Source organism: Psilocybe cubensis, chromosome 1 (genome assembly GCF_017499595.1).
Source record: "Psilocybe cubensis strain MGC-MH-2018 chromosome 1, whole genome shotgun sequence".
Taxonomy (NCBI): domain Eukaryota; kingdom Fungi; phylum Basidiomycota; class Agaricomycetes; order Agaricales; family Agrocybaceae; genus Psilocybe; species Psilocybe cubensis.
In genome coordinates this window covers 1,647,697-1,663,844 of record NC_062999.1, presented here as the reverse complement: position 1 = coordinate 1,663,844, position 16,148 = coordinate 1,647,697, and the positions used below count along the sequence as shown (strand labels likewise).

The window sequence follows — 16,148 nt, the reverse complement described above, 5'->3', positions numbered from 1 at the left end:
GCTGATAATCTGTAGTTGCCCTGTGTTCAAAGCGGATTGGAGAGAGATGGCCTTGTGGCAGTGTTACGTACGCGATGTTTTGTTATGCAAGACCAAACAAGTGATTGTCAGCGGCAAGTCGGATTCGCCATTACACACTTAGTCGTCCACCTGTTTAGTGTCATAATCAGGGCCATGAACACCCTTAACAAAGACAGACAACTGGGCCGCCGTGTTACCGCTTGATCACTTGAACCAACAAATCTTACCATTTACCTTCATGTTTTCTGCTTGTTTTCATCTGAAATCCCAAAGGGAGTCCAATCCTATCACTCGGTCGCTTTGCCATATCTCAATCAGAGTTGCCCTGATTTATGCTCCTTCCACACGACTCGTTTTATATTCTCAAATCTACCACCCACTGCAACTGGAAGGCATGAAACCGCTTTCCATGAGCAAGACCCTCGCTATTGTTAGTGCATTGAGGAGAACGATAACGACGGGGAGAAATATCTATGGTCGTCCTCGGGGCCCGCTTAACTCATCCGACTTATGTGCGCATAATTGAGACCCTTGACCTCTAATGAACGTTGACTGAATTCATCGAACTTGAATGAAAGCAAGGGTAGGTATACCAATTCGTTCCGACGTTCGTAATTACTCATGCCTTTGTGAAAAAGCTATTTGTAGGCTCTGGCAACACGTTTTAATGAAGCAAACCATGCCCTTGCGTTGATTAAATGTCCAGTCACTTCGGATTTCGGATTGTCACCTGGCCGCAGCTATGAGCCATCCGCTCATGAGCTCATTGACCTCGCCTTCGGCCTCTAACCACCAGTTAGTATTAGTATGGTCGTCTTAGCAATCACAATCTTCTCTACAGATTGCCAAGGATGGATGCGAGTTGTCGACATCCTTGGAGTTTCCTGATGTGTCAGCGATGAAATTGTTGAACGACCTTTCAAGATTGGTAAGTCATTCGCACGTGTTCCAAGAAAGGCAATGTTAATTATGCCAAGATTTTGGTCAATTATTCAAGGTATCAGCGACGCATGGATGCTCCGCATTCTGCAGTTAAAGCTTTAAGTGCTCCGCCCCTCCCATGTAGCCTCTCTTGCTACTCAGTTCTCGGAATATGTTATCTTAGCATTTAAGCACTCATTGAAACCTGTTTGCGCAAGGCGCCTGTGGTTTTGCAAAAGCCGGTAACAGCAGGACCGCGCCGTGGAACTTCATCCTAACGTACAGTCGTAAGCCCATCCCGGGTCGTTGAGTCAGTCAGGGAACTCCAAAGAATCAAGATTACTACTCCAAACAACGTTTCGCTATCAGAGATCCGCCATATATGTTTGCATATGTCATCGCTTCAGGGACGCAACATTGCCAAATCGTAATTCGGATGATTACACACTTTCAGCCTGTCTTACTCAGCTTGGATTTTTGGTCATTGATGCTTCTTTAAAACCACTCCGGATCGCTCGATCGCGGTTACGTTTCGTAGTGCATGGACTGTAAGAGTTTTACACATCTCTATCTTGCACATCTATAACATATCCGTACAGGCAATCTATGAGCCGTCCATATGTATTTACAAATGTGTTTAATATCACTTTACAAACATCCGATCGAGGAGAAAGAAACTTGAATAATGCAATGCTTTGCACCTCTCATTCCGGATCCGATAACTTTGTGATTCACATTCCCTCGGGCCCTGCGGAGCCATTACTCAAAGGGGTTTCAACCCGTCCAGGACGCGCGGGAATGCCACAACCCAAAAAATACATATATATAACAATTTACCCATCGGTAAATCCTTGTGCTGCTTTCCCTCCTATCGAAGAATGGCCGATCCTGAGAAGGCTGAGCCCTACGGCCTTGGTGATACTTTCGGTGACAGTACTCGAGCATCGAGCGCTCACCATGTCGACGTTAATCGTGCAGAAGAACAGTTCAAAGAACTCTCTAGGCAACTTTCTAAGCGGTCGGAAGCGGCACGCAGTGGTACGAAGTCAACAGAATCGACAGCAGCCAGTCATGACCTTGAGAAGGGTGCTGAACATGACGATGATCATTTTGACCTTCGCGAATATTTAACATCGTCGAATGATGCGAACCAAAAGGCGGGCATCGCTCATAAAGTATGACCAAAATTTGTATTTCGTAAAATATTGCTGAAATTGGAATGAACAGAATGTAGGCGTTATATGGGATAATTTACAGGTGGAAGTCATGGGAGGGATGGATAGCAAGGTGCTCTCTCATTGTTTCTCATCATGATATTACAACTATGATAAACTTACACCACACTCAAGTTCTACGTCGGAACTTTGGGAGGTAGGTCTATTAAGTGCTTTCTGCCTAGTTGATTGTCTTACGTTACAATTAGGTGCTTTCATATCGTTCTTTTTGGCGCCTTTTCTTTTCCTGTGGTCTTTAATATCCCCCCTCTTCCCGACAAATAAAACCTTCCCCACAAAGACGATCATTCACCCGTAAGCGACGTTTGTTAGGACACGAAATATACTGTACTGATTTGATTTTTGTGCAGAGCTTCTGGGGTGCTCAAACCTCGGGAGATGTGTCTCGTTCTCGGTTGCCCAGGGTCCGGTTGTTCGACCTTTCTCAAAACAATAGCAAATCAAAGAGAGGGATATGCGAGGGTGTCAGGCGAAGTTTTATACGCCGGTATAGATGCAGCGGAAATGCATAAGACTTACAAGGGAGAGGTTGTTTATAACCAGGAAGGTGCGTAACACATATTCAATTCAGTAATCCCTCGCTCACGCCATATCACAGACGACATCCATATCGCCACTTTGACAGTCGCTCAGACCCTGGCGTTTGCTTTATCAACGTATGTCCTTTCCCGCACTTGCCTCCTAATTCTTATCTAATAATTACCGGGACTGTTATAGGAAAACACCTGGACCGAATGGGCGTTTACCTGGAGTAACTCGCAAACAGTTCGATGCCGAAGTGGCAGACACTCTCCTCCGGATGCTCAATGTTTCTCATACAAAACAGACCCTTGTTGGCGACGAATTCGTGCGTGGGGTGTCTGGTGGTGAACGTAAGCGCATTAGTATCGCTGAAATGATGGCCACTCGTGCACGAGTTCAATGTTGGGATAACTCTACCCGTGGGTTGGATGCATCGACAGCTCTTGATTTCGTCAAGAGCTTGCGCGTTATGACGGATGTCCTCGGCCAAACTACCTTTGTAACTTTGTAAGTTCCTTCAAAGTCATAAAGTATCATCGCCCTTCATTGTGACTACTTCAGGTACCAGGCTGGAGAGAGTATCTATGAGCTATTCGACAAAGTTCTTGTTCTCGATAAAGGCCGACAAGTGTTCTACGGTCCTCCATCTGAGGCACGAGCTTATTTCGAAAACCTTGGATTTCAAGCACTTCCTCGCCAAAGTACAGCTGATTATCTCACTGGATGCACCGATCCCAACGAACGTCGCTTTGCCGCTGGTCGCTCGGCTGATGACACACCATCCACTCCTGAGGCCCTTGAAGCTAGTTTTAGGAAGTCTCAGTACTATGATGACAACAAGGAATCTCTCGAGAAATACCGACTTCATATGGCAACCGAGAAGGCTGATCAAGAAGCTTTCCGCGCCGCGGTCGCTGCGGACAAGAAGAAGGGTGTATCCAAAAAGAGTCCTTACACTCTCGGGTATTCCGGGCAAGTCAAGGCCCTGGCTGTTAGGCAATTCCAACAGAAGCTACAAGACCGATTCCAACTTTATACCAGTTTTTCCTTGTCGATCGTACGTTCCTTTATCGTTTTCATTGTACTATCACTCATTTACTCCTTAGATTTTGGCCCTGGTCATTGGTGCTGCTTACTTTGACCAACCTACCACTTCCAGTGGTGCCTTTACCCGTGGTGGTGTAATCTTTGCTGCATTACTGACAACGTGTCTGGATGCTTTTGGCGAGGTACTTGTGGCTTTATGTTTATTGTACAACAGACATTAAGCCCTATTTTAGATGCCCATGCAAATGGTTGGGAGACCCATTCTGCGCAAACAGGTATATTCGATTCTCATACTTCTTTATATTTCCAAATTTACCATTTCCTAAGACAAACTACAGCATGTATAGAGCCTCTGCAATTGCCGTCGCTAACACCCTCGCCGATCTTCCTTTCTCTGCCACCCGTATTCTCTTGTTCAATATCATAGTATACTTCATGTCTGGTCTCCACAAATCGGCAGGCGGTTTCTGGACGTTTCACTTGTTTAACTACATTGCGTATCTTGTCATGCAGGGGTTCTTCCGTACATTCGGCCTACTCTGCTTCAATTTCGATTCAGCCTTCCGACTGGCGGTATTCTTCATTCCTAATTTGTGAGTTGCGTTCCACCATTTATTGTCCTGACACTCATTCGAACAGTGTCGAGTATACTGGCTATATCGTACCGGTGATAAAGATGAAGAGATGGCTGTTTTGGATTGTAAGATCTTTTACCGATTGAGGAATAATACATAGGCTAATGCATTCCTTTTTCTATCAATCATAGTACTATGTAAATCCCATTGCATACGGTTTGTATTACATTCTCATTGGAAGTTTTTTTAATGACCTATCGCTGTAGCATGGGAATCTTGTATGGAAAACGAATTTATGCGCATTACGGTCTGTCTTGTTTATCTTTTCGTCTAAAAAATTGTTGTTGATCCTCCCTCAGCTTACCTGCGATGGCGCTGCCATCGTTCCTCGTAATGGCTTTGGACTCTCTAAATACCCGTAAGAACATTCCTTGAGGCAACATATACTTACTCACCGCGTACAGAGACGAGTTGGGTCCCAATCAGTCGTGTACACTCTTTGGTGCCGAAAGCGGTAGTAATCTCATATCTGGAAGGTCGTATATTTCCGCTGGCTATGGCCTAGATGTGGCAGACATGTGGCGACGAAATTTCCTTGTTCTTGTTGGTTTCTTCCTTCTTTTCCAGCTTACACAAATTTTGGCCTTGGAATTCTACCCAGTAAGTATCCGTGCCTTAAAGGGAAAAAGCGATCTAACATAAATATTAGCAATATGGCCTGGACCTATCGATCAAGATTTATGCCAAAGAGAACGAAGAAACCAAAAGACTTAACGCCAACCTTCGTGAAAGAAAACAGGCTAAGAAAAAGATTGAAGAGAAGGAAGACCTTGTGGTCAACGAAAAGTACGGATCGCTGCCTATCTAATCGCTTCTTCCTGATTTACGATATATCATCAGGTATAACGATACTGTAAAACACAGAAAAACATTCACTTGGGAGAACCTCAATTACCACGTCCCGACCCCGTCCGGTCCCCTCAGGCTTCTTCACGATGTTCAAGGGTATGTCAAACCCGGAACTCTGACTGCCCTCATGGGTGCCAGTGGTGCAGGTACATTCTCTACATTGTTGTTAAACTATTTCGACGATTTTTGACATTCTTCGTTGTCCTAAGGAAAAACAACATGTCTCGATGTTCTTGCTCAGAGAAAGAATATTGGAGTCATTACAGGAGACGTTCTTGTTGATGGCCGTCCCTTAACTTCTGACTTTGCTAGAGGCACTGCATATGGTATATATATTTATCAGTAGTTGGAATACACATTCTCACATATTTTTTACAGCGGAGCAAATGGATGTTCATGAAGGTTTTTTTATTTTTTTATATCGATGTAACTCATCAACTGACGAGGTACTCCAAGGTACTGCCACTGTTCGAGAGGCCATGCGTTTTTCGGCATACCTCAGGCAACCGGAAAGTGTTCCTCAAGAGGAGAAAGACGCCTATGTAGAGGAAATGATCGAGCTTTTGGAACTTCAAGAGATATCTGAAGCACTGGTATTCAGTCTCGATATGGAAGCTCGTAAACGTTTGACAATTGGCGTTGAGCTCGCCAGTAAGCCCGAACTTCTGCTTTTCTTAGATGAACCGACCTCCGGTCTTGATGCTCAAAGGTTAATTCGATTCATAACCACTCCTTTGCGGTGACTGATTTGTCATAAATTTTAATCAGTGCTTGGAATCTCGTTCGTTTCCTTCGCAAACTAGCCGATCAAGGACAAGCTATTCTTTGCACTATACACCAACCTTCGTCTCTTCTCTTTGAAAGCTTTGATCGTCTATTGCTGTTGCAAAGGGGCGGGGAAACAGTTTATTTTGGAGATATTGGTCAAGATTCCAGTATTATCAGAGATTATTTCGCCCGGAATGGAGCCGTATGCCCTTCAAACGTCAATCCAGCGGAATATATGCTTGAAGCTATTGGCGCTGGTGTCACTCCGCGTGTCGGTGATAAAGATTGGAAGGACATCTGGTTGGAGTCCCCTGAAGCGAAGAAAGTTAAAGAAGAAATTGCCTTAATCAAGAAGGAAGCTCTGTCACGCCCAGATCCAGGTCGAGGAGAAATGAGCACTTGTACGCTTCGATTATTCATGTTTCGGATAAGTCACTGAATGCTTTCGTCAAAGATGCGACGTCGTTCTTCTACCAACTCAAAACCGTTGTACGCAGGAACAATATGGCGCTCTGGAGGTCCCCGGATTATATTTTCAGCCGACTTTTTGTCTCTTCGTTCATTTCCTTGTTCATTTCCCTTTCGTTCCTACAGCTTGGAAACAGTGTCAGAGAGCTTCAATTCCGGGTTTTCGCCATGTAAGCTGGGTTTTTATGATCTATGTCTTGATTTATTAATCCAAGTGTTTAGTTTCTGGGTTGTTGTCCTACCTGCGATTGTTATGTCGCAGATTGAGCCATTGTTTATCTTCAACAGACGTAAGCACCCTGATCGCGTTAAAAGATAATTTCATTTCGCTAATCCTAATATATAGGGATATTCATAAGAGGTCAGGCATTTGCACATGCTGCATGAGGTAGTGTTCTGAGCTGTCTTATTTGGTTCAACAGAATCTTCTAGTCGTATTTATTCTCCATACGTCTTCGCCATCGGCCAGTTGATCGGGGAAATTCCTTATAGTATACTTTGCGGTATTCTATACTGGGTGCTTATGGTAGGATTTCTGATCTCCTTGTCTTTCTACCTTTCTGAACTGTCTTCAGGTTTACCCTATGGGGTACGGCCAAGGAAGTGCTGGTACCAATGGCACAGGTTTCCAGCTTTTGATCATCATCTTTATGCTACTCTTTGGTGTGACTTTAGGCCAGATGGTTGCTGCACTATCTCCAAGTGTACAGGTTGGTTGGTTGACTTTTGTTCACCTTCTATCGCTTAACCCTGGTGTAGGTGGCTGTCCTTTTCAATCCCTTCATCGGTCTGGTTCTTGCCACATTCTGTGGGGTTACATTGCCCTATCCTACTTTGATTAAATTCTGGAGGTCATGGCTGTACCATTTGGATCCTTATACTCGTACTCTTGCTGCTATGGTTTCCACTGAATTGCAGTAAGTTCTTGCTATTTGTTTGGATTAATACTGTGTTAATCGATGCTCTTTAGCGGCCTCGCCATTAAATGCAACCCTGATGAATTTGCCGTGTTTAACCCACCATCAGGCGAAACCTGCGCATCTTGGGGAAAGCCATTTTCAGATACATTTGGCGGATACATCGACAACCTTGCGGATTCGGCGCTTTGCCGATACTGTCAATATAAAATTGGCGATGAATTCTATACGCCTCTCAACATCTCATTCTCAAATCGATGGAGAGATGCATTCATTTTATTCGCCTACTTTAGTGAGTCTCCGGTCCCACGTCACAGATTGTTCCATTCTGACTCAACAATGCCTAGTTTTCAATCTCATTATCACCATCAGTGAGTATTCTAATATCCTCTTTACTACATCACTATATTGATATACTACTCGCTGTAGTTGCTTCACGATTCCTACGATATCATAAAAGATAGATTCGACGAGAGTAGAGTGATAAATATTCCTAGATGATCTGCTACATATTCCCCTCTATCCACTACTTTAAAATAAGGGGCTTAATACCATACAGTACGAGTGACTTATGTTCACTGCTATATTCACCATCGAACCACTTGCTGGGATCAAGATTTTAGTAAAGATTTCTACCACAATGCATTTCCCCCACGCGACTCGTAGCTTCGATGCAATTTATTTGTTAAACATCTACGTCATAGCCGAAGGGCACGCCTTTGATGAAATCGCGTAACATAGATTTCGTTGTCAGGAAGTTCACGGCTGCTTCAATGTAGACCACTTTGCTCAGGGAAACTGCACAAATATCTGAGAAAATAGCCAGAGGAGTGCGTTTCTGAAGGCTTTTGGGTACATCTCGGATGCATCCATAGAAATCCGATCCACGTAGTGTTTCGATAGACAGATTGGCGCCAGGGTGCACAAGATATAGATTCTCGTAGTAGCAGTACAAGTTTGCAGTCTTGGTGCCCTACAATATATAAATCCTCAATTAAATGACATGGCCTGTATTATTAACAAGATTACACCAACCCTGTTGGTGTAAGTAACATTCACGCCGTGAAATTTGACGTCCATCTTTTGTTACCTCTCAGAGGTATTCTCTACGAATGAAATCCGCGACCTATGAAAGAAAATCCGACAGTGATACAGAACTGTTGTCGGTCGTACGTCAGGCTAAGGATGTTAATGATAGCTTCATCTACAAGAGATTATCGTGTACGAATTTGAGCAAATATGCATATCCAATGATCCAGATGGTACTAAGCATAAGCGCAACTCCAATGTATTGAATTTGTTTAACTTGCCGTAACAAGAGGTCTTTCAGAGCATAGAGCATCAGTTTCAATGAAGAAAGGAAATACAATGTTTAGTAACACTTCACGGTGAACGAATTTGGTTACTGATGAGGGCATGAGGATGGGGGCAAGTATTGACGTGCTTCGACAGATGCTTCACTCTGCTTCATTTGATTTATTATGAAAAAGATCAACAACTACAATGCATTAAAATAAATCACTTCTATTGATTTTTATTGCCCAGGTGCCTACCCTTGGTTGGGACAAAGACGAACATAAGGGTTTAGTAATCTGCCCATTCCACTTTTTAAGGAAGGCAGGACAGAACATTAGTTCGCTGGCTTGCTTTAATGAGAGTGTGCCAAAATATAGGTTAGGATTGTAAAGAACAACCAGCGCGGTAGAGATTGGCAGTTGAGTGAGTTACTGCTTAGGTGCATGATGGAACTGTAATAAAAATTAGTTATGACATAAATAAAGAAGATGATAAACAACAATATCTCGCAGTTGAGCCTGGGCGTCATTAAATTGTTTCTCGAGGTATTTTGACTACAGAGCAGATCAATTCCAAGGACGGAGACAAAAGAAAAATGATTACAGACCTTCTTGTTTAGACTGGTGATATCGTCAGAAAGTTCTTTTTCTTGTGCTTTTAGTTCTCCCTCCATTACGTCTCGAGGAACATGCATAAACCTAGTAAATGGACAATGAATAAATAATCTGACAACAGGTCACAGCGTCATACATCTTTCCAACACCTTTGTAAAGATTAACATCGCCTTTCATTTGACTTATTTCATCAATAGTCAACTGAAGAATTCTACGCTCGCGTTCTTTGACAGAGGTCTGTTGCATTGAAACATTCAGTGCCCTCTGCGACTGGACTGCAGTTTGCTGAATTTGCAGCAAGATCTAGACACTATTTCAGCTTTATGAGTTTGTCGTTAATTTGGAAAGTACCTTGCGCAAGGTATCATCAGAAAGAGATGCCATGGTGGATGGATGTGAAGCTCGATGCCTATGTTTATCGAAATCATTAACCAGTTGATCGAATCGTGACAGTGAGAACGGAGTTAGAAAATAATATCTCGCGTCTTTCTTGACGCTTTGAGTAGAATTGTACACCACCTACTACAACCATCACCTCGTCCCATTTCCTCGTGGTTTCTCTTCCATACCCTTTCAATTCCTGTCTCCCTCGTACCCATTTACGCACCATAACCAATGGCTTCCTTCGAGGATTACGATGAATTTGGAAATTATATTGGCGCGGACCTAGATTCAGACGATGAGGAGGACGTCCCCCAGCAACAGTTCGACGACGAACCACAACAAAATGCCCCTCTGGAAGGTTATGACGACAGCGAAACAAATGAGGGGGATAACATGGCCCTTATGCAGGTTGACGGTACGTATTATTTTGTTCATATACCCCACTTCTCGCCTCTAACGATCCACATAGAACCTTCCCATAGAGCTGTTGTGCTTCACGAAGAGAAGCAATACTACCCTTCAGCCCAAGATGTTTACGGTCCTGGAGTGGAAACAATGGTTCAGGAAGAAGATGCGCAACCTCTTTCGGAACCCATCATCGCCCCCGTTAAGGACAGGAAATGGACTGTAGTTGAGAAAGGCATGCCTGAGACGCGTTTTGATAAAGGGTATGGACAAGATTCTGTATATATCAATTTCTTACATTATGACGCGTTCTCCAGGTTTCTTCTGGACATGACCCGCTTCCCAGAGATGATTCGAAACGTTGCTGTTGTTGGCCATCTTCACCACGGAAAAACAGCTCTTATGGATATGCTAGTGTATGAAACGCACAAGCTTGTTTGGGATGCAGATAAGCCTGTGAGTCACTTTCAGGCCTAATTGACGACTTCTTATATGTTCGCTGCAGACCCGCTACACAGACACTCATATCTTGTCGCGCGAGCGTGAAATATCAATAAAATCGTCTCCGATGTCTCTTGTCCTTTCAACAACAGCCGGAAAGTCGCATCTTATTCATTTTATTGACACACCTGGTCACATCAACTTTGTTGACGAAGTTGCTTCCGCTATGCGCTTGGTAGACGGAATTTTGTTGGTGGTTGATGTGGTTGAAGGGGTACGTATACCCTTCTGGGTGTCAAGAGTCATTTTAACCAATATTTGGCCATAGTTGATGGTTGGGACAGAGTTCATAATTCGACATGCTCTCCAAGAAAAAGTCAAAATCACTCTAGTTGTGAACAAAATTGACAGATTAATTTTGGAACTTCGGATAAAGCCAGCTGATGCTTATTATAAAATCAAACACACGATTGAAGAGATTAACACCTTTATCAGGTTTGTAAACGTGCGAGATTTCTTATATTGTCACTCATTGTTATTCTAGCTCCATTGATCCAAATCCAGACCTGAGGCTTAGCCCTGAAAATGGAAACGTAGCATTTGCAAGCACTGACATGAACTGGTGTTTTACGTTGCGCTCCTTTGCTCAGATGTACGCGGACACGTATGGTAAATTCAAGATATTTTTGGGCTTTATCCGGAGCCTAATCTCACTTTTTTTCAAGGTTCGTTGGACATCAGGTCATTCGCCGATCGACTTTGGGGAGACATCTACTTCAACGAGGATACCCGCAAATTTACGCGAAAACAAGCTGATCCGGAAAGTGAACGCACTTTTGTGCATTTCATTCTCAATCCTCTGTACAAGCTTTATAGCCATGTACTCAGCGAGGAAACGGACGATTTGCGAAACACTTTAGAAGGTTTAGGTATCCAGTTGAAGCCTGTCATGTATAAGATGGACGTCAGGCCTCTGCTCAAAGCTGTTCTTGATCAGTTTTTTGGAAAAGCAACTGGCCTTGTGGACATCATTGTAGAACACATTCCTTCACCCGTAGAAGGAGCCACCGGCAAGGTATTCAGTCATTTTCTGGGTAATATTGAATACTCACCCTTCAAAGGTCGAATCGACCTACTTGGGATCGCATACAGGAGAACTTGCTGCATCGATGAAGTCTTGCGACTCCGAGGGCCCAGTCGTTGTCCAGATCTCGAAACTTTACCACACTACAGATGCTCAGTCATTCAGATCCTTTGGACGTGTAATTAGCGGGACATTGCGCAAAGGAATGAACATCAAGGTACTAGGAGAGGGATACTCTCCTGAAGATGAAGAAGATATGATGAAAGCTACCGTTGATGACCTTTGGATCAGCGAATCACGGTAAGTATATGAACTCGACAATTGTTGCTTTTTATTCAAGCAGGTATCTTGTTTAGTTATTTTATTCCAGCAGAAGAGATTCCTGCCGGAAATCTTGTCCTGATCGGAGGTGTAGACGCATCCATATCCAAAACAGCAACGCTGGCCGGTATTGACATTGAGGAAGAGCTCAACATCTTCCGCCCCATCAGACACATGACACAATCTGTTCTCAAAATTGCCATTGAACCCATTGCGCCGTCAGAATTACCAAAGATGTTAGCCGGTCTACGAAGTATCAACAAATCCTATCCGTTGGTGTCCACCAAGGTTGAAGAGAGCGGAGAACACGTCCTCATCGGAACAGGAGAGCTTTATCTCGACTGCGTGATGCACGACCTTCGGAGATTATTTTCGGAAATTGAGATCAAGGTCTCAGATCCTGTAACAAAATTCTGCGAAACTGTTCTTGAGACCAGTGCACTGAAATGTTACGCCGACACTCCCAATAAAAAGTGAGCTCTGAACTATTTTTGCCTCGAAATTAAACTAACGATCAATCACAAGGAATAAGCTCACAATGATCGCCGAACCACTTGAGCGCGGAATCGCGGAAGACATTGAAAGGGGTCGCGTTAATATGCGTATGACGGCTAAGGAAAGAGGTGGCTTTTTCCAAGAGAAGTATCAATGGGATCTTCTGGCATCTCGATCAATATGGGCATTTGGTCCTGATGAGAATGGGCCCAACGTACTTTTGGATGATACTCTGCCATCTCAGGTGAGGATTTACGTTGTTAAGTTCACAGAGTTTCTCACCGCCGAGAGTAGGTAGATAAAAAACTTCTGGGAACAGTTAAAGAGCATATCAAACAAGGCTTCCAATGGGGTGCTCGTGAAGGTCCACTTTGCGATGAGCGTCAGTCTTTCCTTTACCATGCTATGCATTTCCAGTTTTTGAAACTTTATTTTGTAGCCATGCGAAATGTCAAATTCCGCATCCTTGACGCAGGCCTAGCGCAAGAGCCAATTTTCCGTGGTGGCGGTCAAATTGTTCCCACTGCTCGCCGTGTTTGTTATTCATCTTTCCTGATGGTGAGAAGTCATTGCTTTTGTCCGAGCTTAGTAATACCTGACACGTACATTCGCATTCGGATAGGCAACACCGAGACTGATGGAACCAGTGTACTACGTGGAAGTGCAGGCTCCTGCAGACTGTATATCGGCTGTGTATACAGTGCTCGCCCGCCGTCGTGGTCATGTTACACAAGACATACCAAAAGCCGGATCCCCGCTATATACTGTCAAAGCACTTATTCCGGTGATAGACGCTAATGGCTTTGAAACAGATCTTCGGACAGCGACGCAGGGGCAAGCCTTCTGTTTACAAGTATTCGACCATTGGTCAATTGTCCCGGGTACGTTTTTTTTCGCGTTGTAAGTAGGTAACGTGATTCCAAAATTCAATACAGGTGATCCCACGGACTCGAGTATCAAGCTCAGGCCACTGGAACCCGCTTCGGGACAGGCATTAGCCAGAGACCTTGTATTAAAGACCCGCCGAAGAAAAGGACTCGGGGACCAGATTGCAGTGTCCAAATATTTGGATGATGAGTTTGTGGTATGCATGTTCCACGTCCCTTTGCAGCAAAAGTGTGCTCACTGGAGCCTTGTCTATTTCAGCTTGCTCTTTCGGCGTCTGGGCATGCTGACCTGTTGGGATGAGCTGGTTATGTGGGGTGGATGTAGTAGATATGTACTTTGTTTAACTAATGAACGAATATTCCAAACGCTTCCATCTGGATTCCATGACCCCTTAACGCGATACACGTGACGTGTGGGAGAACAGCGTGTGCCACGTATGTGGGCACGTATTTAGGAAGAAAGTCGGTGACGGGAATCTACTTACAGCTTTACACTCCTTCCCCTTTTTCCTTCTCTGTATATTCGGTCCTTCGTATAATAATGCGAAGCGTAGCGCTTTCTTTACTGGCCATTGTCGCTACTGGCGCATTGGCCCAGTCGGACGACATCCCAAAACCCAATTTCACAGTACGTGCTGGTGTTCGCTTACCTTTCCACAGTCGCGCTAATTACATTGTCTCGCGAAGCCCACTGAAATCAAGGCCCCCTTCGTCGAGCAATTCACAGAAGACTGGTCAGAGCGATGGACGCCGTCGGAAGCGACCAAGAAGACTCCAGTCGGTGGCGAGACCTTCAGCTACGTCGGCAAATGGGAGGTTGAAGACCCTGCCATTTCCGCCATTGAGGGAGACAAGGGTCTCGTCGCCAAGAGCAAAGCGGCCCACCACGCCATCTCTGCCCCCTTCTCCTCGCCCGTTGACTTCAAGGACAAACCCCTCGTGGTTCAATACGAAGTCAAATACCAGAAGGGAGGCAATTGCGGAGGTGGTTATGTCAAGCTCCTGGAGGATGGCTTCCAAACCAGTGGAAAGGAGTTCTCTGACACTACGCCCTGGGTGGTAATGTTCGGTCCCGATCTTACTTGCCCTGGAACCAAGGTGCGCTTTCAACTTGATCTCAAGAATGTAACACTTTCGTTAAATATGAAGTATGCAGGTTCATTTCATCTTCCGTCACAAGAGCCCTAAGACGGGCGTCACCGAAGAGAAACACCTTCGCATCGCGCCTCACCCCACTATTGAGAAACTCACTAATTTGTATACCCTCATCATTAAGTATGTTTTATATCTGTTCTTGGCAATAACATACACTTACATAACAAAAGCCCCGACAATACCTATGAGGTTCTTATCAACGGAGAGAGCGAGAAGAAGGGCAGTCTTCTTGAAGACTTTGAGCCACCTGTCAACCCTCCCAAAGAGATTGACGATGCTGAAGATTTCAAGCCTGCCGACTGGGTTGACGAGGCTACCATCGCGGATCCCGACGCCAAGAAGGTGATTGTTATTCCAAATATAAACCACATATAAATACTCATCTTTTTTCAGCCAGAAGACTGGGATGAGGATGCTCCCTTTGAGATTGTCGACGAAGAAGCCATTAAGCCTGAAGGATGGCTCGATGACGAGCCTTTGACTATCCCTGACCCCGGTGGGTACAAAATTCTAACCGTATATTAGTATATTGACGTGCTTGGTAGACGCCACCAAGCCTGAAGAGTGGGATGATGAAGAAGATGGTGACTGGATTGCCCCCACTGTTCCTAACCCTAAGTGCTCTGATGCTCCTGGTTGTGGGGAATGGAAGCGGTTAGCTTTACGAACCTGAATTTGGCGTTATCTTTGTCTAACATAATGTCACAGCCCCTTCAAGTCCAATCCCGCTTACAAGGGCAAATGGTCTGCTCCTCAGATCCCCAACCCTGCATACAAGGGCCCTTGGGCTCCTCGTAAAATTCCCAACCCCGACTACTTCGAAGACCTCACCCCTGTTAAATCTCTTTCCAAGATTGTATGCTGCTTTGTCGCTCTTGTTTTTTTTTTCAAGTTCACTCATATTCCAATAGGGCGGTGTTGGTATCGAGCTCTGGACGATGACCGAAGACATTCTTTTCGACAACATCTATGTTGGACACTCGGCTGAAGATGCAAAGGCTTTTGCAGCTGAAACTTTCGAAGTCAAGAAGCCAATTGAAGTCGCTCTTGATAAGCCTGTCACCGTCGACGACGATGAAGAAGAGTCGATCTCTTTCAAGGAAGACCCTGTCAGCTTCATCCGCACCCGTGTCATCGCATTCGTTGAAGCTGCTAAGCTCGACCCCGTCTCGGCATTCAAGTCTCAACCTGAGACTGGCGCCGCTATTGTCGGTGCCCTTTTCACGCTCTTTGGTATGCTCAGTGCCTTGGTTGGCATCATTGGCGGTGCTCAGAAACCTGTGGTCACTAAGGTTTGTGTCATCTGTTCACTGATGGAGGTAAGATGAAAACTTACCATATTTTTGCAGTCTACGAAGAAAACCGAATCTTCCGACGAGAAGAAAAAAGACGCTGCCCCCGTATCATCAGCAGTTGACAAGAAAGATGATGGCTTGAAGAAGCGCAAATGAAGTAATGGAGGGGTGTTAATTTATTAATGTACTGGGTTTGGATGGGGGTGATGTCGTTTGGATTACTTGCTCTGTTGCCAGTAGCTCAGCATGGAGGGGAAGGAAATGTCGCTTGGACTTAGCTACAATATTACTCAAAAGCAGCAATTTGACTGATATTACCGCTCTTTTGTTATGATCAAAGGGTCGAACCAAATAAATTACAAAAGAGTTGGTGAGGTAAAATTAATTA

General features: G+C 44.6%; 4 protein-coding genes across 4 annotated transcripts; 2 read left to right on the top strand and 2 right to left on the bottom strand.

Annotated features, from left to right (window-relative positions):
* Nucleotides 1-1,820: 1,820 nt before the first annotated feature.
* JR316_0000502 (ABC multidrug transporter atrF) lies at nt 1,821-7,847 on the top strand (the record flags this gene model as incomplete). The annotated part of the gene is made up of 31 exons (XM_047886316.1): nt 1,821-2,117; nt 2,170-2,229; nt 2,292-2,313; nt 2,366-2,471; nt 2,528-2,724; nt 2,776-2,833; nt 2,895-3,206; nt 3,261-3,756; nt 3,806-3,928; nt 3,980-4,021; nt 4,074-4,339; nt 4,386-4,446; nt 4,513-4,537; nt 4,588-4,628; nt 4,681-4,739; nt 4,786-4,981; nt 5,031-5,167; nt 5,222-5,376; nt 5,440-5,556; nt 5,609-5,632; nt 5,687-5,939; nt 5,999-6,399; nt 6,453-6,636; nt 6,689-6,756; nt 6,813-6,827; nt 6,889-6,992; nt 7,042-7,176; nt 7,226-7,383; nt 7,437-7,675; nt 7,731-7,754; nt 7,813-7,847. The coding sequence occupies 31 exons, from the start codon at nt 1,821-1,823 to the stop codon at nt 7,845-7,847; spliced, it is 4,410 nt and encodes a 1,469-aa protein (XP_047754062.1).
* A 221-nt stretch (nt 7,848-8,068) lies between these two features.
* Nucleotides 8,069-8,463, bottom strand: JR316_0000501 (uncharacterized protein; the record flags this gene model as incomplete). The annotated part of the gene is made up of 2 exons (XM_047886315.1): nt 8,069-8,356; nt 8,419-8,463. 2 exons carry the CDS (start codon nt 8,461-8,463, stop codon nt 8,069-8,071), a joined length of 333 nt encoding a protein of 110 aa, XP_047754061.1.
* A 644-nt stretch (nt 8,464-9,107) lies between these two features.
* Nucleotides 9,108-9,677, bottom strand: JR316_0000500 (putative prefoldin subunit 1; the record flags this gene model as incomplete). Its single annotated transcript, XM_047886314.1, has 5 exons — nt 9,108-9,131; nt 9,180-9,233; nt 9,287-9,377; nt 9,430-9,596; nt 9,645-9,677. 5 exons carry the CDS (start codon nt 9,675-9,677, stop codon nt 9,108-9,110), a joined length of 369 nt encoding a protein of 122 aa, XP_047754060.1.
* Nucleotides 9,678-9,908: 231 nt separating this feature from the next.
* On the top strand, nt 9,909-15,916 carry JR316_0000499 (116 kDa U5 small nuclear ribonucleoprotein component; the record flags this gene model as incomplete). The annotated part of the gene is made up of 23 exons (XM_047886313.1): nt 9,909-10,092; nt 10,147-10,345; nt 10,400-10,538; nt 10,588-10,797; nt 10,852-11,018; nt 11,068-11,192; nt 11,249-11,598; nt 11,645-11,907; nt 11,964-12,401; nt 12,454-12,667; nt 12,718-12,805; nt 12,863-12,981; nt 13,046-13,304; nt 13,359-13,515; nt 13,860-13,938; nt 13,998-14,408; nt 14,467-14,585; nt 14,636-14,807; nt 14,859-14,961; nt 15,011-15,119; nt 15,174-15,321; nt 15,377-15,757; nt 15,815-15,916. The coding sequence occupies 23 exons, from the start codon at nt 9,909-9,911 to the stop codon at nt 15,914-15,916; spliced, it is 4,536 nt and encodes a 1,511-aa protein (XP_047754059.1).
* Nucleotides 15,917-16,148: the final 232 nt, after the last annotated feature.